Raw genomic sequence first — 25,145 nt, forward strand, 5'->3', positions numbered from 1 at the left:
TGGTTGTCCTTCTGGAAGGTTCTCTCATCTCCACAGAGGAATTCTGGAGCTCTTTCAGAGTGACCATCGGGTTCTTGGTCACCTCTCTGACCAAGGCCCTTCTCCCCCGATTGCTCAGTTTGGCCAGGTGGCCCGTTTTAGGAAGAGTCTTGGTGGTTCCAAACTTTTTCCATTTAAGAATGATGGAGGCCACTGGGTTTTTGGGGACACTCAATGCTGCAGACAATTTCCATTTTAGAATAAGGCTGTAACGTAACAAAATGTGGAACAAGTCAAGGGGTCTGAATACTTTCCAAAGGCACTGTATATATAAAACATGGAAATCCCGTTTTTGACTGCACTGGGCCTTTAACATATTTGCATGTATTTGTTCAGCACTCTCCCCCTCATCCAGAGTGACTCACATGTCAAAGTGATTTTGTTATTGTAGAGAAAAACCTAAACAACACTCTTTAAAGTGAATTGCCATTGCATTGCTCAGCCTGTAAGACAACTAAATGTGGAATAAGTCACTTTCTGAAGGCACTGTATGTATACACAATGCTATTGATCTGCAACAGTACACACCAGTTACTGTATTGAGTGTTAAATCATGTGTTTTTGTCCAGACATTGTGAGCATGGACAACTACTATGACAGTGAAGGTCCCCACACCCCAGAGCCAGACGATTCCGCAGAGGTGAGGACCCTCCATCTCTAATGATAAATACACTCGCAGACACAGCAGATCAGAGGTGAGGACCCTCCATCTCTAATGAGAAATACACTCACAGACACACCAGATCAGAGGTGAGGACCCTCCATCTCTAATGAGAAATACACTCACAGACACAACAGATCAGAGGTGAGGACCCTCCATCTCTAATGAGAAATACACTCACAGACACACCAGATCAGAGGTGAGGACCCTCCATCTCTAATGAGAAATACACTCACAGACACACCAGATCAGAGGTGAGGACCCTCCATCTCTAATGAGAAATACACTCACAGACACACCAGATCAGAGGTGAGGACCCTCCATCTCTAATGAGAAATACACTCACAGACACACCAGATCAGAGGTGAGGACCCTCCATCTCTAATGAGAAATACACTCACAGACACACCAGATCAGAGGTGAGGACCCTCCATCTCTAATGAGAAATACACTCACAGACACACCAGATCAGAGGTGAGGACCCTCCATCTCTAATGAGAAGTAAACTCACAGACACACCAGATCAGAGGTGAGGACCCTCCATCTCTAATGAGAAATACACTCACAGACACAACAGATCAGAGGTGAGGACCCTCCATCTCTAATGAGAAATACACTCACAGACACACCAGATCAGAGGTGAGGACCCTCCACCTCTAATGAGAAATACACTCACAGACACACCAGATCAGAGGTGAGGACCCTCCATCTCTAATGAGAAATACACTCACAGACACACCAGATCTGTCTTCAAATAGTATCTAGCTTAAGTTGGGCTTGACTGAGCTTGCCTGCTTGTTTATGTAGGGGAAGATGAAAGCCATGAAGCCGCCAAGTGAAGAAGACTTTCAAACCATCAAGCTGATCAGCAACGGAGCATATGGGTGAGTAGAGTCTGGTCAAAGCAATATGAATGACTATGCATTTCATGTACATCACAAAGTCCTCACATTCATTCAAAGACATGAGGCTCCAGGTAGATTTCTCTGACCATCTAATTTTACCACAACCTTACCCTTGGCTTCTTGCACCTCTACCCTTTACCCATCTCCCTCCTCCCCCTCTCTCCCCTCCTCCCTCCTTGTCCACTCCCCTCTCTCCCCTCCCTCCTTCTTCCCTCCTCCTTCCCTCCTCCTCCCCTCCCCCGTCAGTGCGGTGTACCTGGTACGTCACAGGGAGACCCGTCAGCGTTTTGCCATGAAGAAGATCAACAAGCAGAACCTGATCCTGAGGAACCAGATCCAGCAGGCCTTCGTAGAGAGAGACATCCTGACCTTCGCTGAGAACCCCTTCGTGGTCTCCATGTTCTGCTCCTTCGAGACTCGCAGGCACCTCTGCATGGTCATGGAGTATGTTGAAGGTTAGTGGGTTTCTGAGGAAACTGTACTTCTTTAATGGAATTACAATAAAGGCTTCATAGGGTGTCCCAAGAAACTTCACATATCTTACACCTTGCTCTTTCAAAGTTCTCTCCGTTCTGATCTTGTTCACTTCCTTTGAGGTGAGAGAGTTTCTCAGGAAACCGGGCTGGATTTCATTCTCATTCTGGAAAGTAGTACTCTCCCTTCTGCCCTTGTTCATTTGCCCTTCATGGTATCTGATAGGACTGGCTAGGTGAAAGCAATATGGTGGAAACCAGAGGGGAGGGCGGCTCATAATAATGGATGGAGTGATGTGAATGGAATGGTATCAAACACATGGAAAACCATATGTTTGATGTGTGTGATACCATTCCATTCATTCCATTCCAAACATTACTATGAGCCCGTTCTCCTCATTTAAAGTGCCACCAGACAAATCAAATCAACGTTTATTTGTCACGTGCGCCGAATACAACAGGTATTTCACCTTACAGTGAAATGCTTACTTACAGGCCCTAACCAAGAGTGCAATTTTTGAGTAAAAAATTGGTATTAGGTGAACAATAGATAAGTAAAGAAATAAAAACAACAGTAAAAAGACAGTGAAAAATAACAGTAGCGAGGCTATATACAGTAACGAGGCTTTAACAGTAGCGAGGCTATATACAGTAGTGAGGCTATAACAGTAACGAGGCTATATACAGGCACCGGTTAGTCGGGCTGATTGAGGTAGTATGTACATGTAGGTATGGTTAAAGTGACTATCAATATATGATTAACAGAGACTAGCAGTAGCGTAAAAGAAGGGTTGGCGGGTGGTGGGTGGCGGGACACAATGCAGATTGTCCGGGTAGCCAATGTGCGCGGGAACCGGTTAGTCAGGCTAATTGAGGTAGTGTGTACATGAATGTATAGTTAAAGTGACTACACATATATGAATAACAGAGACTAGCAGCAGCGTAAAAGAGGGGTTGGGGTGGGGGCGGGACAATGCAAGTCAAATGGGTAGCCATTTGATTACCTGTTCAGGAGTCTTATAGCTTGGGGGTAAAAGCTGTTGAGAAGTCTTTTGGTCCTAGAGATGGTGCTACGGTACCGCTTGCCATGCGGTAGTAGAGATAACATTCTATGACTGGGGTGGCTGAGGTCTTTGACAATTTTTAGGGCCTTCCTCTGACACCGCCTGTAGAGGTCCTGGATGGCAGGCAGCTTAACCCCAGTGATGTACTGGGCAGTACGCACTACCCTCTGTAGTGCCTTGCGGTCGGAGGCCGAGCAGTTGCCATACCAGGCAGTGATGCAACCAGTCAGGATGTTCTCGATGGTGCCGCTGTAGAACCTTTTGAGGATCTGAGGACACATGCCAAATATTTTTAGTTTCCTGAGGGGGAATAGCCTTTATCGTGCCCTCTTCACGACTGTATTGGAACTTGAAGCTCTCAACCTGCTCCACTGCAGCCCCGTCGATGAGAATGGGGGGCGTGTTCGGTCCTCCTTTTCCTGTAGTCCACAATCATCTCCTTTGCCTTGATTATGTTGAGGGATAGGTTGTTCTTCTGGCACCATCCGGCCAGGTCTCTGACCTCCTCCCTATAGGCTGTCTCGTCGTTGTCGGTGATCAGGCCTACCACTGTTGTGTTGTCTGCAAACTTAATGATGGTGTTGGAGTCATTCCTTGCCACGCAGTCGTGGATGAACAGGGAGCATAGGAGGCGACTGAGCACGCACCCCTGAGGGGCTCCAGTGTTGAGGATCAGCGTAGCAGATGTGTTGCTACCTACCCTCACCACCTGGGGGCGGCCCGTCAGGAATTCCAGGATCCAGTTGCAGAGGGAGGTGTTTAGTCCCAGGATCCTTAGCTTAGTGATGAGCTTTGAGGGTACTATGGTGTTGAACGCTGAGCTGTAGTCAATGAATAGCATTCTCACATAGGTGTTCCTTTTGTCCAGGTGGGAAAGGGCAGTGTGGAGTGCAATAGAGACTGCATCATCTGTGGATCTGTTTGGGCGGTTTGCAAATTGGAGTGTGTCTAGTGTTTCTGGGATAATGGTGTTAATGTGAGCCATTACCAGCATTTCAAAGCACCTCATGGTTACAGACGTGAGTGCTACAGGTCTGTAGTCATTTAGGCAGGTTGCCTTAGTGTTCTTGGGCACAGAGACGATGGTGGTCTGCTTGAAACATGTTGGTATTACAGACTCAATCAGGGACAGGTTGAAAATGTCAGTGAAGACACGTCCTGGTAATCCATCTGGCCCCGCGGCCTTGTGAATGTTGACCTGTTTAAAGGTCTTACTCACGTCGGCTACGGAGTGCATGATCACACAGTCGCCTGGAACAGCTGATGCTCTCATGCATGCCTCAGTGTTGCTTGCCTCGAAGCGAGCATAGAAGGGATTTAGCTCGTCTGGTAGGCTCGTGTCACTGGGCAGCTCGCGGCTGTGCTTCCCTTTGTAGTCTGTAATAGTTTGCAAGCCCTGCCACATAAGACGAGCGTCGGAGCCGGTAAAGTACGATTCATTCTTAGCCCTATATTTTGGCGCTTTGCCTGTTTGATGGTTTGTCGGAGGGTAGGATTTCTTATAAGCTTCCGGGGCAGAGTCCCGCACCTTGAATGTGGTAGCTCTACCCTTTAGCTCAGTGCGAATGTTGCCTGTAATCCATGGCTTCTGGTTGGGACTGTGTCTAACCAACACCACTGGTGGAAATTTAAAAACATCTATCCTATCTATATAGGGGATTGACCGAGGGCCAGAGATTCAAATAACTGTCAAGTTGTTATTTTACCATAGTCAATTCAGTTGTAGAACGGGGTCACTTCCCACAGCAGCCCTAGACAAACCATCTTCCTTAATGCGTGTTAGGTGCTCGAGGGCAACTCAGCATACTCAACCCAACTATATAGCAGAAAGCAGATTGCTTTTCTCCTGATTGTTAGTGTTCAGAGTCAGCCTACAGACACAGCCAGGCATTAAGAGTAGTGTGTGAGTCAGACGGGACTCTGCCAAACATAGGTTTACCAGGCCAAAGGAGGAGGGGAGAAACAACCCAAGACAAACGACCGCAGATAGGGCCGACAGACACTGTGAAATCCTTTAACCCCTTCAGCCTGACTCTCAGGCTGTGCCCCATTCTCTTCCCAAAGGGTACATTTTCCGTTGTAAATTGAAAAGCGTTGTTGTGGTATAAGCTTTGTCTGTAGGTCAATGAAGTCCCCACCATTGTTTTGAATCCATGACAGAAAGTGTGTACAAGTCCATTCTTTAGGAGCAGGGTAGAGAACCGAGGCATAACCCATGTCTAACCAACCATGTTGTGTTCCTATAGGGGGAGACTGTGTCTAACCAACCATGCTGTGTTCCTATAGGGGGAGACTGTGTCTAACCAACCATGCTGTGTTCCTATAGGGGGAGACTGTGTCTAACCAACCATGGTGTGTTCCTATAGGGGGAGACTGTGTCTAACCAACCATGTTGTGTTCCTATAGGGGGAGAGCGTGTCTAACCAACCATGTTGTGTTCCTATAGGGGGAGACTGTGTCTAACCAACCATGTTATGTTCCTATAGGGGGAGACTGTGTCTAACCAACCATGTTGTGTTCCTATAGGGGGAGACTGTGTCTAACCAACCATGTTGTGTTCCTATAGGGGGAGACTGTGTCTAACCAACCATGTTGTGTTCCTATAGGGGGAGACTGTGTCTAACCAACCATGTTGTGTTCCTATAGGGGGAGACTGTGCCTAACCAACCATGTTGTGTTCCTATAGGGGGAGACCGTGCCTAACCAACCATGGTGTGTTCCTATAGGGGGAGACTGTGTCTAACCAACCATGTTGTGTTCCTATAGGGGGAGACTGTGTCTAACCAACCATGTTGTGTTCCTATAGGGGGAGACTGTGTCTAACCAACCATGGTGTGTTCCTATAGGGGGAGACTGTGTCTAACCAACCATGTTGTGTTCCTATAGGGGGAGACTGTGTCTAACCAACCATGTTATGTTCCTATAGGGGGAGACTGTGTCTAACCAACCATGGTGTGTTCCTATAGGGGGAGACTGTGTCTAACCAACCATGTTGTGTTCCTATAGGGGGAGACTGTGTCTAACCAACCATGTTGTGTTCCTATAGGGGGAGACTGTGTCTAACCAACCACGTTGTGTTCCTATAGGGGGAGACTGTGTCTAACCAACCACGTTGTGTTCCTATAGGGGGAGACTGTGTCTAACCAACCATGTTATGTTCCTATAGGGGGAGACTGTGTCTAACCAACCATGGTGTGTTCCTATAGGGGGAGACTGTGTCTAACCAACCATGTTGTGTTCCTATAGGGGGAGACTGTGTCTATCCAACCATGTTGTGTTCCTATAGGGGGAGACTGTGTCTAACCAACCACGTTGTGTTCCTATAGGGGGAGACTGTGTCTAACCAACCATGTTGTGTTCCTATAGGGGGAGACTGTGTCTAACCAACCATGTTGTGTTCCTATAGGGGGAGACTGTGTCTAACCAACCACGTTGTGTTCCTATAGGGGGAGACTGTGTCTAACCAACCACGTTGTGTTCCTATAGGGGGAGACTGTGTCTAACCAGCCACGTTGTGTTCCTATAGGGGGAGACTGTGTCTAACCAACCATGTTGTGTTCCTATAGGGGGAGACTGTGTCTAACCAACCATGTTGTGTTCCTATAGGGGGAGACTGTGTCTAACCAACCATGTTGTGTTCCTATAGGGGGAGACTGTGTCTAACCAGCCATGTTGTGTTCCTATAGGGGGAGACTGTGTCTAACCAGCCATGTTGTGTTCCTATAGGGGGAGACTGTGTCTAACCAACCATGTTGTGTTCCTATAGGGGGAGACTGTGTCTAACCAGCCATGTTGTGTTCCTATAGGGGGAGACTGTGTCTAACCAGCCACGTTGTGTTCCTATAGGGGGAGACTGTGTCTAACCAACCATGTTATGTTCCTATAGGGGGAGACTGTGTCTAACCAGCCATGTTGTGTTCCTATAGGGGGAGACTGTGCCTAACCAACCATGTTGTGTTCCTATAGGGGGAGACTGTGTCTAACCAGCCATGTTGTGTTCCTATAGGGGGAGACTGTGTCTAACCAACCACGTTGTGTTCCTATAGGGGGAGACTGTGTCTAACCAGCCATGTTGTGTTCCTATAGGGGGAGACTGTGTCTAACCAGCCATGTTGTGTTCCTATAGGGGGAGACTGTGTCTAACCAGCCATGTTGTGTTCCTATAGGGGGAGACTGTGTCTAACCAGCCATGTTGTGTTCCTATAGGGGGAGACTGTGTCTAACCAACCACGTTGTGTTCCTATAGGGGGAGACTGTGTCTAACCAACCATGGTGTGTTCCTATAGGGGGAGACCGTGTCTAACCAACCATGTTGTGTTCCTATAGGGGGAGACTGTGTCTAACCAACCATGTTGTGTTCCTATAGGGGGAGACTGTGCCTAACCAACCATGTTGTGTTCCTATAGGGGGAGACCGTGTCTAACCAACCATGTTGTGTTCCTATAGGGGGAGACTGTATCTAACCAGCCATGTTGTGCTCCTATAGGGGGAGACTGTGTCTAACCAACCATGTTATGTTCCTATAGGGGGAGACTGTGTCTAACCAACCATGTTGTGTTCCTATAGGGGGAGACTGTGTCTAACCAACCATGTTGTGTTCCTATAGGGGGAGACTGTGTCTAACCAACCATGTTGTGTTCCTATAGGGGGAGACTGTGTCTAACCAGCCATGTTGTGTTCCTATAGGGGGAGACTGTGTCTAACCAACCATGTTGTGTTCCTATAGGGGGAGACTGTGTCTAACCAACCATGTTGTGTTCCTATAGGGGGAGACTGTGTCTAACCAACCATGTTGTGTTCCTATAGGGGGAGACTGTGTCTAACCAGCCATGTTGTGTTCCTATAGGGGGAGACTGTGTCTAACCAACCATGTTGTGTTCCTATAGGGGGAGACTGTGTCTAACCAGCCATGTTGTGTTCCTATAGGGGGAGACTGTGCCTAACCAACCATGTTGTGTTCCTATAGGGGGAGACTGTGTCTAACCAGCCATGTTGTGTTCCTATAGGGGGAGACTGTGTCTAACCAGCCATGTTGTGTTCCTATAGGGGGAGACTGTGTCTAACCAGCCATGTTGTGTTCCTATAGGGGGAGACTGTGTCTAACCAACCATGTTGTGTTCCTAAGGGGGAGACTGTGTCTAACCAACCATGTTGTGTTCCTATAGGGGGAGACTGTGTCTAACCAGCCATGTTGTGTTCCTATAGGGGGAGACTGTGTCTAACCAGCCATGTTGTGTTCCTATAGGGGGAGACTGTGTCTAACCAGCCATGTTGTGTTCCTATAGGGGGAGACTGTGTCTAACCAGCCATGTTGTGTTCCTATAGGGGGAGACTGTGTCTAACCAGCCATGTTGTGTTCCTATAGGGGGAGACTGTGTCTAACCAACCATGTTGTGTTCCTATAGGGGGAGACTGTGCCACTCTGCTGAAGAACATCGGGGCGCTGCCCGTGGAACTCACCAAAATGTACTTTGCAGAGACCGTGCTGGCACTGGAGTACCTACACAACTATGGCATAGTGCACCGAGACCTCAAGCCTGACAAGTGAGTGGGCTGCACTGACACCCTGACACTCCCCTGGTGGATTGGAGGTCTTAAGTTGCTTTCACACCATACAATATTCACCATAAATGTAATTTCTTAGGAAAATTTGGGACACCCTCTAAAAATATTAAGCCAAAATGTGTGTACTGTGAAAGGTTCTAGGAATACTGTCTACAGGCTCCTATTGGTCATACATACTGGTGGGAGGAGCTATAGGAGGACGGGCTCATTGTAATGGCTGGAATGGAATCATGGCTGTTCCTGGGGTTTGCTGTGCAGTTGATATCTAACAGCCCATGTGTTGTTCCTGTTTCCACCAGTCTTCTGATCACCTCTATGGGCCACATCAAGCTGACCGACTTTGGCCTGTCTAAGATGGGTCTGATGAGCCTCACCACCAACCTGTACGAGGGACACATCGAGAAGGACGCACGCGAGTTCCTGGACAAACAGGTAGATCGATTGATTGGTCAGTCAATCAATCAGTCAGTTAGTCAATCGGTCAGTCATGATCAGTCAGTCACTCAGCTAATCAAACAAACAATAATCATATTGTGAGAGGTAGTGTACAGCCAACTTCTCAATGAAGAGCCAATCACATACAGTATGTTAGAAAGTCTGTAGATAGCCTACAGTCATGACAGTTGCGTGAGTGAGTTGAATTCAGGATCCCTTGACTTGCCTCATGCATCAACGGATTGAGAATCTCAAAATAACCTTGCAAAAACGCATCATTTGCCAAGCAAGAGGAATACACACAGTCACTAATAATGTTTACCAAACAGACTGAATCATCATCATTTCTCTAAATAAATACAATTCTGGTCCCTATTTATTTTGCAATTACAGTTTGTTGTTTACGCAGGTTTTGAATTTAACTCCCCATATTAATAAATGATGCTGTTAGGCCAGCAGCAATACAGTGTCATCTCCAGCGGTCGGGCATCTAGGCTGGTTAAACCAGACTGAATGCTGTGTTGTTTCACATAGAGGTAGAAAGAGGCCTCTAGATGGATATAACCTGCTTTAGCATGGAAACAATTAAATATGTGTATTAAATAAAATAATAATGTATGTTGATGCTATTACTATGCACAATATCTAATTATGTTGCAAAATGATAACAATAGCCTAATATATTCAACATGCTGTAAACTATTGTCTTTTAACGGTAAAACATGTTTTCATTCTTATCACCCTAGTAACTATGACACACCCCTCACTATTGTCATAGGTTGCACTAATTGCAGTGTTTGTTTACATAATCTGGTTCTAGCATTCATGACATGACCCTGAAGAAGGCACAGTGATGCTGAAACGTTGGTGGTTTACCCAATAAATTACTGGGAGCTTGTATGTAGTGTGTGCAAATCTCTTTATTACATTTTTTCAGCCTACAGTTACTCGCCGTTAGTCAGCAGCTCTACCAACTGTTTGGGGTGTACACCAGCTCTTTTTAATGGGTTCTAATGAACACACATCATCTGCACATGAAATAGATGAAGATCCTTTCACGTTGTGGTCTGTGCAGACTCTTGATTAGAGGGCATTGGTTATTCACTCAGCTGTAATGAACTAGGCCCCTGCTGCCTCAACAGTGTACAGCAACAGTACCAATTAGAATTAGAATTCTGATTATCAGCATTATACAATCTGGGTCCTTGATTTGTGATTACTGTACAGTACTTCTGTCAGAGACAGATGGAAGAATATTCAAGCTCTTGGGCTTGCAGATAGCTACGTAGGCCAGACCTGGGTTCAAATAGTATTTGTTGTTGTCCTTTATTTTTATTGAGCCTGCCTGGAGTGGCAGATGGGCAGGTTTTGCACTTTTGGGACTACTCCATTGCATCCGGTACATGTAGGTGAGAGGAAAATAGAGGCAAGGAGCGTGATCGAGACTTGTGATTGGTGGATCTCTCTCCCTGTCCCAGGTGTGTGGCACCCCAGAGTACATAGCCCCGGAGGTGATCCTGAGACAAGGCTACGGGAAGCCGGTGGACTGGTGGGCCATGGGCATCATCCTCTATGAGTTTCTGGTGGGCTGTGTGCCCTTCTTTGGAGACACGCCTGAGGAGCTCTTTGGACAGGTCATCACAGGTGATTGAGACATGAGGGCTGGCCTTTCCTCTGTGTCTGCACCTTTTTGAATCCCCCCCAGTGCCTCTTGTTCTGTGCTGTATGTCAGGGGTTTTCAAAGCTCCCCTCGGGGACCCCCCAGACAATTCACAAGTTGAATCAGGTGTGCTAGCTCTGGAATAGATCAAATGAACGACTGGGGGTCCCTGAGGAGAGGTTTAAAAACCACTGCTGTAGGTGACTGTTGACTCCAAGGCCTCTGTCTGTGTACTAACTTGTACCTGACTCGATGTTGGTCCGGTTCCAAATCCTTGCTGTTCATTCTCTCTGTAACTGGCTCTGTTGTCTCTCTCAGATGACATAGTGTGGCCTGATGGAGATGAGGTCCTGCCTGCTGATGCCCAGGGACTGATATCAACCCTGCTACAGACCAATCCACTGATGAGGCTGGGTACAGGTACTACAACAGGGCTTCTCAAACTTGTTCTGCACATGGCAAAAGGCCCTTAGTTGACACTAAAAGTTTAGTTTGTATTCTATACCCATTTGAAGATTTTCTCAGGGGACCTAATTTCAACTTGGTCGCTCCCGACACCAAGTTTCTGAACCAATGTGCTAGAATTTAAGAATGTTCCTCCTGTTTCTGCTGTCGTCTACTGTCATAATCATACCGGGTTCATTCCCAGGCTGTGCCACAACTGGCCTTGGCCGGGAGTCCCATAGGACGGCACACAATTGGCCCAGCGTCGTCCAGGTTAGGGGAGGCTTTGCCTGGGGGTGCTTTACTTGGCTCACCGTGCTGTAGCACCTCCTTGTGGCAGCCCGGGTGCCTGCAGGCTGACCCTGGTCGCCAGTTGAACGGTGTTTCCTCCGACACATTGGTGCGGCTGGCTTCCGGGTTAAGCTGGCGGGTGTTAAGGAGCGCGGTTAGGCAGGTCATGTTTAGGCAGGTCATGTTTAGGCAGGTCATGTTTCGGAGGACACATGACTCCACCTTCACCTCTGCCGAGTCCATTGGGGAGTTGCAGCGATGAGACAAGATCGAAAAGGGGGGTACATTTATTTTGAAAATGATAATAACAACAGTCTGGCACGCAGCAGGCTACTCTCCCTAGGTCTGATATGAGTCAGAAAATATTCCTGCTTACTGTGTGTAATGAATCATGCCATAATTATTCACATTTTAACCTTTGTTTATGTATTACTCCAACTACCATGGCCCAGAGCCATATGCTCTTCCGAGGCCTACATTCTCAGAGCTGATCTTGTTGTTGGTATTATTCCTCCGTGCCCCCAGGGGGAGCGTTTGAGGTAAAGCAGCACTCGTTCTTCTCTGACCTGGACTGGAACAGTCTACTGAGACAGAAGGCAGAGTTCATACCTCACCTGGAGTCAGAAGAGGACACCAGCTACTTCGACAGTGAGTGCCGTTACCTGTGTATTTAATGATAATGAAGCACACTGGCTGCATTTACACAGGCAGCCCAATTCTGATATTTTTCCCAATTGGCCAAAAACTTATCTGATTGATCAAAATACATATAATTGGAAAAAGATCAGAATTGGGCTCCATGTGTAAAGCAAGTGAGTCTTTGATCTTTGATAGGGGTTATCTCATGGTAAAACTCAGCCAAGCCAGAGAGCGGTTCTCCCAAAGTGTTGCAGCATTTTGCAGCGACTTTGAAAAGTGTAAGCAGAGGAGAGAACGCCAAGGCTAGGGCCGTTAAATTATTTATGAAGACTAAGATGTTACATCTCTCTCTCGCTCTCTCTTTCTCTCTGTTTCTCTCCATCTCTCTTTCTCTCTGTTTCTCTCCATCTCTCTTTCTCTCAATCTCTCTTTCTCGCCATCTGTCTCTCTCTCTCTCTCTGTTTCTCTCTCTCTTCTCCTGTCCTCCCTCAGCCCGTTCAGATCGTTATCACCACATCAATGCGTACGATGAGGATGACACCAACGATGATGATGAGCCTGTTGAGATCAGGCAGTTCTCCTCCTGCTCCCCTCGCTTCAGCAAGGTACACAGACACACATACACACACACATACACACACACACACACACACACACACATACACACACACATATGGTTGGGGAGTAACTGATTACGTTACAAAACACTAACAGATTAAAGATACTTTAGACAAACTAGATGATTACTTCTTGGATTACTTTTAAATTCAGAAAGGATGTTTGCTGGAAAAAAATATCCATTATGACATCTTTCTGTTTTCTCAATGACATTCAATTCAGCATTGAAAAAAGGCGCAAGTTTAAGTTTGTTCCACCTGAGAGAGTCTGACCACAAGTCAGAGACCACTATGATGACACACCAAATGTGGTTGATGGATCATTTTTGTCTTCTAATGTCTCTTAAGGGGAAAGTAACTGAAAGATTATGTTACTGAGTTTGGGCAATCCAAAAGTTACGTTACAGATTCCAATTTGGACAGGTAAACATACTTTTTTATATTGTCACATACACCAGATAGGTGCAGTGAAATGTGTTGTTTTACAGGGTCAGCCATAGAAGTACGGCTTCCCTTGAGCAAATTAGAGTTAAGTTCAAGGGCCAGCCATTTCTTACCTTGTCGGCTCTTCGAACCAGTGATCTTTCAGTTACCGGCCAAACACTGTAACCGTTAGGCTACCTCCCACTCTAGGTAACTAGTAACTGTAGTGGATTACATTTAAAAAGGAACATACCCAACCCTGCACACACACACGTGCCACACACACTCCTCTGGCTGCCCTCACTTCAGCAAGGTCATTTTCTCTCTTCATCTCCCCTTACTTAACGGTGTCTTCTAGCTATCCCATCTCATTTTTCATCCTGGCTCTCTCTCTCTCTCCCTCACTCTCTCTTTATCCCTTCTCTTTTTCTCCCTCCTCATAGTTTGAATCCCTATTATCCTGTCATTCTGTCGTTACACCATCTTTCCTTCTATATTATCTCTCTCTCTCTGCTGCCCTCCTTTTGTCCTTCACCTGTCCCTTCCTCCTCCTCTCTGTTCTCATGTACGGGTGGGGACTAATGAAGGGTCTCTTGTGGGAATGAGTAGGGCTGTGTGTGTGTGTGCGTGTGTGAAGGGTCTCTTGTATAAATGGACAGGGCTAAGGGCTCTATTACAGTAGCAGTACATTGATGGAGAGACCTGATTAGAGTCTAGAACACTGCCTGCTGGTCTCAAAGCATACACATGGATGCATGTTTCACAAACACACACACACACACAGAGAGAGAGCACAAGTGGTGATGCAGGTGGCTGCATCACCACTTGGTACGGCAACTGCAAGGCACCCGACCACAAGGTGCTACAGAGGGTGGTGAGTACTGGGGCCGAGCTCCCTGCCATCCAGGACCTGTATATAGGTGGTGCTAGAGGAAGGCCCAAAAAATTGTCAAAGACTCCAGCCACCCAAGTCATAGACTGTTCTCTCTGCTACCGCACAAGTGGTACCGAGGCACCAAGTCAGGAACCAACAGGACCCTGAACAGCTTCTACCCCCAAGCCATAATACTGCTAAACAAGCCTGCTAAATAGGTCATCAAATGGCTACCCGGACTACCTGCATTGACCATCTCTTGCACTGACTCTATGCACACACACTGGACTCTACACACAGACTCACAGATATTTACACCAGTGGCGATCGGTGCCATTTAAGATGAGGCATGGCCTTATTTATTTTACAGCATATTGGATGACTGTCCTTCATATTCCATTCAACCAGTTCAATGTAACATCGATAGGTTTAGGCTACTACATGATACATTTTCTCTATACCCATCAGGAAGTTGCTACAACCTAGCCTATGAATGAAAGTTTACAACAGGTCGAGAGAAAAATGTGAGTAGTCAAGTTGACAGACAGTGACACATTCAATACCGCCTTGCACTCTCTTGCCTGCATCTAGCTGATTTAGGGTGTAATCATTAGTCCAGCAGTTGCAAACGAGAGTTTCTATTGGGCAAATAAAGGTATGTTTATTCCCGTTTCGTTCTGTTGATGTAACGACTTTCTTCCTGGGATGAAGGAGAGGACCAAAATGCAGCGCGGTTAGTGTTCAACATGTTTAATTTGACAATAAACGGTGAACACTTACAACAATACAAAAACAACAAACGTGAAAGCCGAGACAGTCCTATCTGGTGCAGAACACAAACACAGAGACAGGAAACAATCACCCACAAAATCCCAACACCAAACAAGCCTCCTATATATGATTCTCAATCAGGGACAACGATTACCAGCTGCCTCTGATTGAGAACCATATTAGGCTGGACACAGAAACAGACAAACTAGACACACAACATAGAATTCCCACCCAGCTCACGTCCTGACCAACACTAAACAAGCAAAACACATAATAACTCTGGTCAGGACGTTACAGTTGAAGAAAGGTTTTTCAACAGAATCGGCAGAATTAATACACCCTTGATCACACGCAAACACAGTTCACTTTCATAGCAGCCACATACAAACAGCATGATCACTTTGCTCGTTAATTCCTTCTAGCATCTATGCGCTCTCCTCCTCTCACCTTTTCCCTTCGCTTGTAGACAACAGTGCATAACACATCAGCTGTCTGTGATCAGGTGAAAAAACCTTTCCAAGCCAAACCTTAATATCATAACCGCTAACTGCTACACACAGCTTACATCTTTGTCCCCATATTAGCTAACATCATAGTCAACATAGCTACTAGAACTAATGCGTTAATATAAACCTGCTACAATCATACAGCACAGTGTATAGTCAGCAAGCAGTTAGCAGTTACACCGGTGGGCCCTGGTGGCAATAAATTCATATAACAAAAAGCTTACCTTGACTTGGAGAGTTCCTGTGTTGGCTAGCCATAGCCAGCTAGCATAGCATCCCTTTCTGTTTGAGCCAGGTTTTTGAGTAGGTTAAACTATTTTGCTGTTGAACTATTGTCTTTCTCTCTCTTTGAGTCAACTACTCACCACATTTTATGCACTGAAGTGCTAGGTAGCTGTAGTTTCTGCTTTCAGTACTAGATTTGTTCTCTGATCCTTTGATTGGGTGCACACCATGTCAGTTCATGCTGCAAGAACTCTGATAGGTTGTAGGATATCCTCCGTAAGTTGTCATAATTACTGTGTAAGTCTATTGAAGTCAATGTACCCAGAGGAGGACGAAACTAGCTGTCCTCCGGCTACACCATGGTGCTATCCTAAGAGTGCTGTTGAGGTTACTGTAGAACTTTATTGCAGAACAGTGTGTTTTAATCAATTATTTGGTGACGTAAATATATATTTAGTATAATTTTATCTAAAAAGGATAACTTTTTAAATGTTTCACTATTTACATTTTTCAGAAATTCACTGAGGATGATGGTCCTCCGCCTCCTCTGAGGAGCCTCCACTGACTTAAACTGACACCCCACCACACACATACACACGTTACTACATACACCCACACACTCATAAGATGCACACACATGCATACTGACGCCGCACACACACGTTTACACATACACACACACACACACACACACACTTTTACACATAAGCTGCTGCTACTGTCTATTATCTATCCTGTTGCCTAGTCACTTTACCCCTACCTATATGTACATATCTACCTCAGTTACCTTGTACCCCTGCACATCGACTCGCTGCTGCTACTCCCTGTATATAGACATGTTATTTTGACTCATTATTGTTATTCATTATTCACTGTGTATTTATTCCTCATGTCACTATTTACATTTTTTATATTATTTTGTATCTTTATCTTGAACTGCATTGTTGGAAAAAGATCCGTAAGTAAGCATTTCCCTGTTAGTCTACAACTGTAGTAAAATGTGATTTGATTTATTACAGTAGTTTGGATTTAGAAGCCAATGTACATATCACAGTACAGCTCATGTTATTGCCACTGCTTCAGTTACCATGGTGCTGAATACTCTTTAGCCTTGTTTTAATGCACTGTTCATGTTGTTAAGCTGGTCTCCCACACACACCAGCATACTCACAGCTCATTTACGAGACCTTGCCGTGTGTGTGTGCGAGTGTGCGTGCGTGCGTGTGTGTGTATTAGCTGAAACACCCACCTACTTTGTATTACATGTAAAGTAGTTGATTCTAGCCTATCCTTATTTAAATGCAGTTGTTGTAAGTTAATTAGCTCCGCAATCTTTCTATCTACAGTATGTAACTGACTATCATGTTCTATGTTTGGCTTAAGGCTAAGGGTAGTGATGATGAGTGTTTTAACCAACTTGCTTCCTTTCTTTATGTTCAGACCATGTATTCATAAAGTGTTTCAGAGTAGGAGTGCTGACCTAGAATCAGCAGTGTGGCTCAGATTTGGACTTTCTCTCCATGGCCCATCTGCAGGTGTACAGCAGCATGGAGCACCTGTCCCAGTTGGAGCAGAAGGCCCCCTCAGTGACTCGACGGGAACACAAGGGCTCCCGGGAGGACAACAAGGGGAAGAGAGAGAGTCTGGGAAGCTTCCCTATCAGGGACAAGAGCTGGAGGACCGGATCACCTGAGATGTGAGTGTGGTGGGTTGAGAGCGAGAGATATGGGGGGGGGGATTTCATGTCTGAGTTTCATACACAGATTTGTTTATAGAAGTGAGATCCACGGTCCATAATTGACTCTAGCGAGTGTGATTGTGTGAACTCTCACGCTGAGCTCCTGTGTTGGAGAAGTGTCAGAACCTAAGACGGTGGTAGCAGCCATTAAATCATCCAAACAGAGAGATGTTTACACTAACTTTAAGGGGGTATACATAGGCATTCATGAAATGTGTACAAGTCATGACACCTTTATACCAACATTCACAACACATTGATTCAACATCAGTTTAAAGAAGTTTTCAAAATAAAAGTCCCTTAGCATTGGGAAAAATAGCCTCTTCTCCTGGCCCCTCAAAGGAAGCGTCTGTCCGGTTCTGAGTCCCTCTACATGGACGGTGACTCCAGCCCTCCCCTCGGGGCCCGGCGCCGTTTCTCCGCCCTCATGGACACGCATCGCTTCGCCTCACAGCAGGAGGACAACCCAGACCCCCTGACACGCCAGCCCCCTGTCAAGGCTAGGGGGACTTCACTGGAGGTGGCCTCCGTTCCCTCCACACCCCCCTCCACCCCCAGCACCACCCCTGACCCAACAGAGGAACATGTAGGAGGTGAGAGAGAGAGAGAGAGAGACAGAGAGAGAGACATAGAGAGAGAGACACAGAGACAGAGACAGAGATTACGGGGTGGTAGAGGTTTGTTTCTCTTGTATTGTCACCTGACAAACTGGTGATTTTATCAGGTGAGGTGACAATTGAAAAGTCAGTGGAAATTGATGATGTGTATAGATTGTAAGTAAGCCAAGAGAGGACATTAGCTAAGCTCCAACAATATACTTGAGACTGGAGAGTAATATTTTTTTCCGCCAACAGAGAAACCACCAAGGCCAGGCGAGATTCTGGGAGCCACGCCCACCCCTTCCACTACTCCTGGACCTACATCAGCCAATAGGGAGCTGGGGGCAGGGCCTGTGTATGACCCCCTGGGCCCCCGGGCCACGAATGACCTGGTCCTCCGCAGGGCGAGACACCAGCAGATGTCAGGAGACACAGGGGAGAAGAGGAACTCACGGCCTGGCAACAAGGTTATCAAGTCAGCCTCGGCCACAGCCCTGTCTGTCATCATACCTGCAGGTAACTATGCTGAATTTGTATGTGTTGTCACTGGCTTGAGTAGCTTTATATGTATTTTAATAATCAAATACATTTAATCAGGCAGTCAATTAATCACTATGGCCTCCTGCCACTAGAGGATGCTGTGAGCTGGGATGTTACTCTAATGCTGAGTTTACACAGCATGCTTCAAACCACATGATGAAATAGTACATTGTAATATGTGTATCTCTATGCCTAAAACCTTTCTTACTATTTTTCTTACCCACAATCACTATTCCATTCTCCCAATTTGTCATCCCTTCATCTTTCCCCTTTCCCATTACTTCTGTCCCTAACATCCCCCCCCCCACCACAGTAGACCAGTACGTCCACAGTCACAGCTCCCCCTTGGCCAGCCCCATGTCCCCCCGCTCCCTGTCCTCCAACCCCTCCTCCCGGGACTCGTCACCCAGCCGTGACTACTGTCCGGCCCCCGCCGTCAGCGTGCTGCGCTCTCCCATCACCATCCACCGCTCAGGGAAGAAGTACGGATTTACCCTCAGGGCGATACGGGTCTACATGGGAGATACGGATGTTTACAGTGTCCATCACATCATCTGGGTGAGGAGAGGGGGAGGAGAAGGGGGAGGGGTGGATTAATTAATTAATTAACTTGAAAGGTGTACACTATCCTATTTATTGATTGACAATGTATCCTCGTCCAATGGCAGCACGTGGAGGATGGAGGCCCCGCCCAGGAAGCAGGACTGTATGCTGGTGACCTCATCACCCATGTGAATGGGGAGTCTGTCCACGGATTGGTCCACACGGAAGTGGTGGAACTCATTCTAAAGGTATGATGGAAGAAGAGACTGGGTTCTACATATTCGTAGGTTTGCGTAACATCCATGCTCTGTGTTGGTCTCTTAAGCTATGAGTAAGGGTGTTATTCGTCAATGTAGATGTGAAGGAGGTCGTTCTGTGACCATGCTCATATGATGAGTCACTTGCCTGCATACTAGCGTTGGTTCCCTGAGCTAGTGCCCAGGCTTTAGCTCAGCAGACTAACCTAGACTTGTGGCATGCAGAAAACCTGTGATCAAACCCCAGTCAGTCACATAGACATGGCTCATCATCATTCTGTGTGCCCCTGCAGAGTGGCAACAAGGTGACAGTGACCACCACACCGTTTGAGAACACCTCCATCAAGGTGGGTCCGGCACGCAAGTCCAACTACAAGTGCAAGATGGCCCGACGCAATAAGAGGCCCATCGGCAAAGAGGGACAAGAGAGGTACTGTAGTATGGTGCTCTCATTGACAGTAGCTGTGTTATCATGTATGCTGTAACATGGAGAAGAACAGTTACAAGTATTTATTTAGCAGTCTGCTAATACGTTGCAGTATCTCTCCATGTTATACATTGCGAAACGTTTTTTTTAATGAAAACGATTCTTTACTACCCTCTCCTACTCCATCCCCTATCCCTCTGTCCCCCTCCTCCCTCTCTCCTCCCTACAGTAAGAAGCATAGCTCCCTGTTCAGGAAGATCACTAAACAGTCTAACCTGCTCCACACCAGCCGCAGCCTGTCCTCTCTGAACCGCTCTCTGTCGTCCAGTGACAGTCTACCAGGTTCTCCCTCCCACAACCTGTCAGCCCGCTCCCCAACACAGCAGGGATACAGGTCCACACCTGAGTCCTCCTACCTGGGTGAGTAACAGACCTGAGGGGTACACTACAAAGCAGCATCAATGAGTTAGCCAGCTAACTTGCCTAACTATTCTGAAATAAAAAAAATTGAAAGATAAGCTTGAAATGTGCGTGGTCTAATTGACTCAACAACCAAAACCACATATCGAAGTTTAGCTTTCTTGATGAACTAGAAAATCAATAGTTATTTCTGGTTGTTTATGGAAGTTAGCTGGCTAACTCATTGATCCCGCTTTGTAGTATACGCCTCAGGGTTCCTAATAGTATTTGTTTTCTTTGAAGTAAATAGAGTGTTTGAGATTGTCAGATGGGTGTCAGATGGACAGGGTTTGGGAACCAGTTTTGGTTCCATTGCACCAGGCAAGCTGAATCCAACATTGTAATACCAGTTGTGGCTGAACTGATTATTACTTTGTAACTGAAGAATCTGTTTTTCCCTCTTCCTCTCTCACCTTTCTCTTTTCTATCTTCTCTCTTCTTGTCTCTCTTTCTCTACTCCTCTCTTTTTTCTCTTTATCTTCACTGTAACCTCTCTTGTCTTTCTCTTTCCTCCCCCCAGGTGTGTCCTCTCAGAGCAGCTCTCCTGCCTCCAGCACCCCCAACTCCCCTGCCGCCTCCCAGCACATGCGCCCCAGCTCCCTGCACGGCCTCTCCCCCAAGCTCCACCGCCAGTACCGCTCGGCCCGCTGCAAGTCCGCCGGCAACATCCCCCTCTCCCCCTTAGCCCACACACCATCCCCCACCCAGTCCTCCCCTCCCCCACTCCCGGGCCACACCATCGGTAGCTCCAACACCACCCAGACCTTCCCTGCCGGGGCAAAGCTCCACTCATCACCACCCGTGGTCCGCCCCAGGCCCAAGTCCGCCGAGCCGCCCCGTTCCCCACTCCTCAAGAGGGTCCAGTCGGCAGAGAAGCTCACCTCGCCACTGTCTCATTCCCAGTCGTCGAGTGGTGGGGTGGGAGGGCCTCTGAGGAAACACAGCCTGGAGGTATTGTGAATGTGGCGGTCTGAGATGTGTATTAGAGGTGTGACACATAGGTAACGTGTGCTATGTGTGTATTATGAATGTGTCCAGTTTGTAATGTACAGTATAGTGTTGATTTAGTATTTTCATCTCATTTATTAGTTTAGGTATACACGGGAAAGACATTTAAATACAGTTAAAACAACACATTGGGAATTAAAAGAACTTGAGCCTTTTTTAGTAGACCTACTGTATACAGCATCATTATGTGTCTAAGACAATTTCCCCCTAAATAAAAGTTTATCCTATCCTATCCTAGGTCCAGCACTCTGACTTGTACCGCAAGGACCAGTTCCACTGTTGTGAGCTGGGGCTCCAGAGTTTGTTGGAGACGGAAGGGGAGAATCTACCACCTCCGAACCCCCCACTGCTGCCCTCCGCCCCGGGCTCCCAGGGTTCATCTACTGGGGCAACTACCACGACACCCGAGACTGGGGTGCTCAAGCCGATGAGGAAGTTAGGGAGGCAGGAGTCGCCGCTGAGTAGGGATACACTGCTGGCTGGTAGGGAGAGGGAAAGAGAGAGAGAGAGGAAGAGAGAGAGGGAAAGAGAAAGATCGAGGGAGAGGGTGGGAGAGATCATTATGGCTTATAGCAACAGGACAACAACCGTCCCAGAGAGGTCACCTAACCGAGGAGGAGGAGCCACAACAGATAATCACCAATCAATAGCTAGAAAACCCTCAACCAGTGAGCATACCTTTAGCCCTCAGAGTAGCCCCACCTACAGAGCTCAATCCAGCCAATCGCCAAATCTGGAGTCCATCAAAACTACAAGTCCCATTACTCCCACTGGGTCACCAGGTATCTTTAGGAGCCATCCAGAAGGAGCAGAGAAGAGCCAGCGTCAGACAAACATGTCTATCAAGCAACAGAGCCTCCGAACAGCTGTGAGTACAAGCCCTCTCAGCCAAGACTCCCAGGAGAATTACGGAGAGGACAGAACGGAACCAAAGCTAAATGGAGACAACAAGGTGTGTCCTCCTCCTCCTCCTCCAAGGCCCAGCATGCCCTGTGGGGGCCCTCTAGGGAGAGGCACTAGTCCAGACAGAGGCATGGGTATGGGTGGATCATCAATAACGTCAGGGTCTACGGGTATGTTCAAGGCTAGTAGTAATCCATCAGGAATAGTAGGAGAGAGCCTGAGAAAGAATGGAGCCGAGAACAATGGCTCTCCAAGAACTTCAGAACTGGGGTTGAGAAGCCCCAAAAGCCCCAAACCTCCAGCCAGGGCCCTGGCTCCGGCTGTCCCACCCCACGGACAACCCCTCTCCCTGGGCAAGGTGAGGCAGGGCCTGGGGCCTGTCAACTGCTACCGAGGGACCCTGGACTGGGAGGATAAATGTCGGCTGGAGGTAGTGGAAGAACACTCTCCATCCCCCTCCCCCTCCCCCACAGGCGTCACCCCCTCGCTCTGCGCACCCTCCTTCTGTCCGGGCAGGTCCAGGCCTGTTTCCCCCGGCGACAAGACCAGCTTTGTCACCCAGCTGACCAGTGCCGCTAAATTGGTCCTGGGGCCTATAAAGGGGTCAATGGTGTCCCAGTCCCAGGAGGGGCCCAAGGGGAAGGAGCTGAAAGACATGCCCAAGCCGGGTGAGGAGAAGCAAGGTGCCTCGGCAGGAAAGTCTGAGGCTTCGTCCGGACTCGGAGTCCGGATGGTTGGCGGTGGCACCACAGTGGCCCAAAGTCCAGCCAACTCTGTTCCTCAGCCTGATAAGGCGAACACAGGTAGAAACCCCCCCAAATTGTAACCCTTCTATCTGAAGGGAGTTTAGAGAGGAGGGCATTGAGAAATGAGATGCCTTTTCAGAGTTCTAGAACAATTCCACAATGTCAAGCACTTAAGGGAACATTCCAGTTCTAGAAGAGAATATCAACATGGTATTGACTGATCTGTAACCATGAGTGAGCAGAACCATTGTAAAGGTGCTGTTACGGCCATTTTCTATTATACAGTTAGTATATATTAAGACAACGCTCCACTTTATGAACTATTAGATATCTATAACAGATCTGTATGTATGTATGTGAAATGAATGCATGTCACGTGGTACAGTTTGTGTGTTTCTAGAATAAAAAGGAGTGAAAAGTGCTTTACTGATCAAAACATGCTGAATACTGTGAAACACCAAATCCAGTTACTTACTCGGTTTTTCTATCTCGACTAAACGACCAATCACTTCTGTTTCTGTAATTCACTCAAATAAACGTTATCACAAGCAGAGGGTATGCTGAGGCACAATCAAACCATTACAACCTTGACAGCAACAACAACAAAACACAAAATCCAATCGGCCACTGTAGATTTGTCTTTTAAAAGTAAATGACAAAATGACTACTGTAAAAGACAATGACGCGGCCACTAGATTTTATCTTTAGAAAGGCACTTTCATCCCAAGCGACTTACAGTCATGCATGGATACATTTTTCGTATGGGTAACCCCAGTGGGAATCGAACCCACAGCCCTTGACTGAGCCACACAGGACCAATGACTACTGTAGTTTTCTGTTACTACTGTAAGGCCCATGACAAAGAATGATTGTCCAACACTACACCCACTGAAGTCCTCAGTTGATTAGCATAGCCAGATTAGCATAGCATGCTGTCAGTGAATGTCTGTAAGTGAAGGATGAAATGAAACAACCTTGAGTTAGTTCTGGGTGAATCTTGAAGGCTATGGCACATTTGTGTGTCATGGATTGCGTCCGAAATGGCATCCTATTCCCTATAAAGTGCACTACTTTTGATCAGAGCCCCTGTGGTAGTGCACTATATAGGGAATAGGATGCATTTGGTGCCTTGGTAAAGAAGAGTAAAGCTCCTCTGACAGTTCTGAAGCTCAGAGCGCTTATCTCTACAGAACAGGACTACTACTTGCAGCCCCAACACACACACACACACACACACACTGGTGTAAGCGGAGTTGATATTCATGGATTTAAATCCCATACCCCTGTGGTGGATGATTTGGGCCGTGTGAGTGTGTGTGTGCCAGTTCAGGGATGGGTTCAGTAAGCCAGAAACTATAGAAATGAACAGAATCCAAACTTGAATAACATTGATAAACTAGAATAATTGTATTTTGTTGTGAATAAAATTATCTGTTACTTGATCCTGACTGCACAGCTACGGTAAGGAGATTACTGTAAATATCTGTAAAGACTTGAAAAATACTTATTGTTATACTGAAGTATTTATTCTATGGCTCTACTATTCGTACGTTCTAATTGTCACTCATCATGTTTTGTTTTGAACCAAAAAGGTGAAGAAGATGTAGGTGAAAATGGATGTAGCATATTTAATAGATGTAAAATGCATATTAAGGGCTTTATGGATGGATAAGGTTTTTCATTCTTTGATGTCAAATGTTCACTTGCTGTTATCTTTTATCCATCTGTTTTTCTATTAACCTTATTTTCATATTGGATTCCTTCCTAATTCTGGTGTCAGGTATCTAAGATTTTAACTGTCTGTTTTTAGCCTGGGTGCCAGTCTGTTTCTTGCCAACTCTGTATGGAGTTGTCATGCCAACAATTCCAATGGAGTAGGCAAAATCACAAACAGATCTGGGATCAGGCTAGTCTGTGTTGTGAAATAGTAATATGACTATCCATGTTTCACTCACCACAGTAGGATTCACTGGAAGTTGAGCACTACAACTGTATGTGTGTTAAGATAATACACTGTGCATTATTTCAATGGTGAAATTATGATGATCTCTCGCTCTCTCATGTATCTTCTCTATCAAACATGTAACACCCATAATCTTTATGCGAATGATAGGCAAATGTTTGTTAGCGGGTGAAGAATATCAGATGTTGGAATTAGTCTGGTAGAATATTTTGTGACGATATGCAAGCTTTTATGTACTACATTACTTGGCTACTTTTCAGGTGACTTTCTGACTGTAGCCTATAACTTGGACCATACCGCCCCCTTATGGTGTGTGTATATATACAGTACCAGTCAAATGTTTGGACACACCAACACGTTCCAGGGTTTT

The 25,145-nt window shown here is 46.5% G+C and overlaps 1 protein-coding gene across 3 annotated transcripts in view; it reads left to right on the plus strand.

The window, feature by feature from the left end:
* Window positions 1–23,233, plus strand: part of LOC129842647 (microtubule-associated serine/threonine-protein kinase 1-like) — a 96,430-nt gene extending 73,197 nt beyond the window's left edge. For all 3 annotated transcript variants that reach the window (XM_055911271.1, XM_055911272.1, XM_055911273.1), the window contains 18 exons: window positions 609–679; window positions 1,508–1,584; window positions 1,852–2,060; window positions 8,548–8,686; window positions 9,007–9,139; window positions 10,621–10,786; window positions 11,121–11,222; window positions 12,063–12,185; window positions 12,669–12,781; window positions 17,128–17,288; window positions 17,673–17,923; window positions 18,185–18,445; window positions 18,783–19,027; window positions 19,138–19,260; window positions 19,563–19,699; window positions 19,926–20,116; window positions 20,676–21,106; window positions 21,402–23,233. In XM_055911271.1, the coding sequence (XP_055767246.1) occupies window positions 609–679; window positions 1,508–1,584; window positions 1,852–2,060; window positions 8,548–8,686; window positions 9,007–9,139; window positions 10,621–10,786; window positions 11,121–11,222; window positions 12,063–12,185; window positions 12,669–12,781; window positions 17,128–17,288; window positions 17,673–17,923; window positions 18,185–18,445; window positions 18,783–19,027; window positions 19,138–19,260; window positions 19,563–19,699; window positions 19,926–20,116; window positions 20,676–21,106; window positions 21,402–22,892 (4,424 nt within the window). In that variant the 3' untranslated portion in view covers window positions 22,893–23,233. The remainder of the gene's footprint in view (window positions 1–608; window positions 680–1,507; window positions 1,585–1,851; window positions 2,061–8,547; window positions 8,687–9,006; window positions 9,140–10,620; window positions 10,787–11,120; window positions 11,223–12,062; window positions 12,186–12,668; window positions 12,782–17,127; window positions 17,289–17,672; window positions 17,924–18,184; window positions 18,446–18,782; window positions 19,028–19,137; window positions 19,261–19,562; window positions 19,700–19,925; window positions 20,117–20,675; window positions 21,107–21,401) is intronic.
* Window positions 23,234–25,145: the final 1,912 nt, after the last annotated feature.

The sequence above is a fragment of the Salvelinus fontinalis genome, unplaced genomic scaffold, assembly GCF_029448725.1.
Source record: "Salvelinus fontinalis isolate EN_2023a unplaced genomic scaffold, ASM2944872v1 scaffold_0059, whole genome shotgun sequence".
Classification (NCBI taxonomy): domain Eukaryota; kingdom Metazoa; phylum Chordata; class Actinopteri; order Salmoniformes; family Salmonidae; genus Salvelinus; species Salvelinus fontinalis.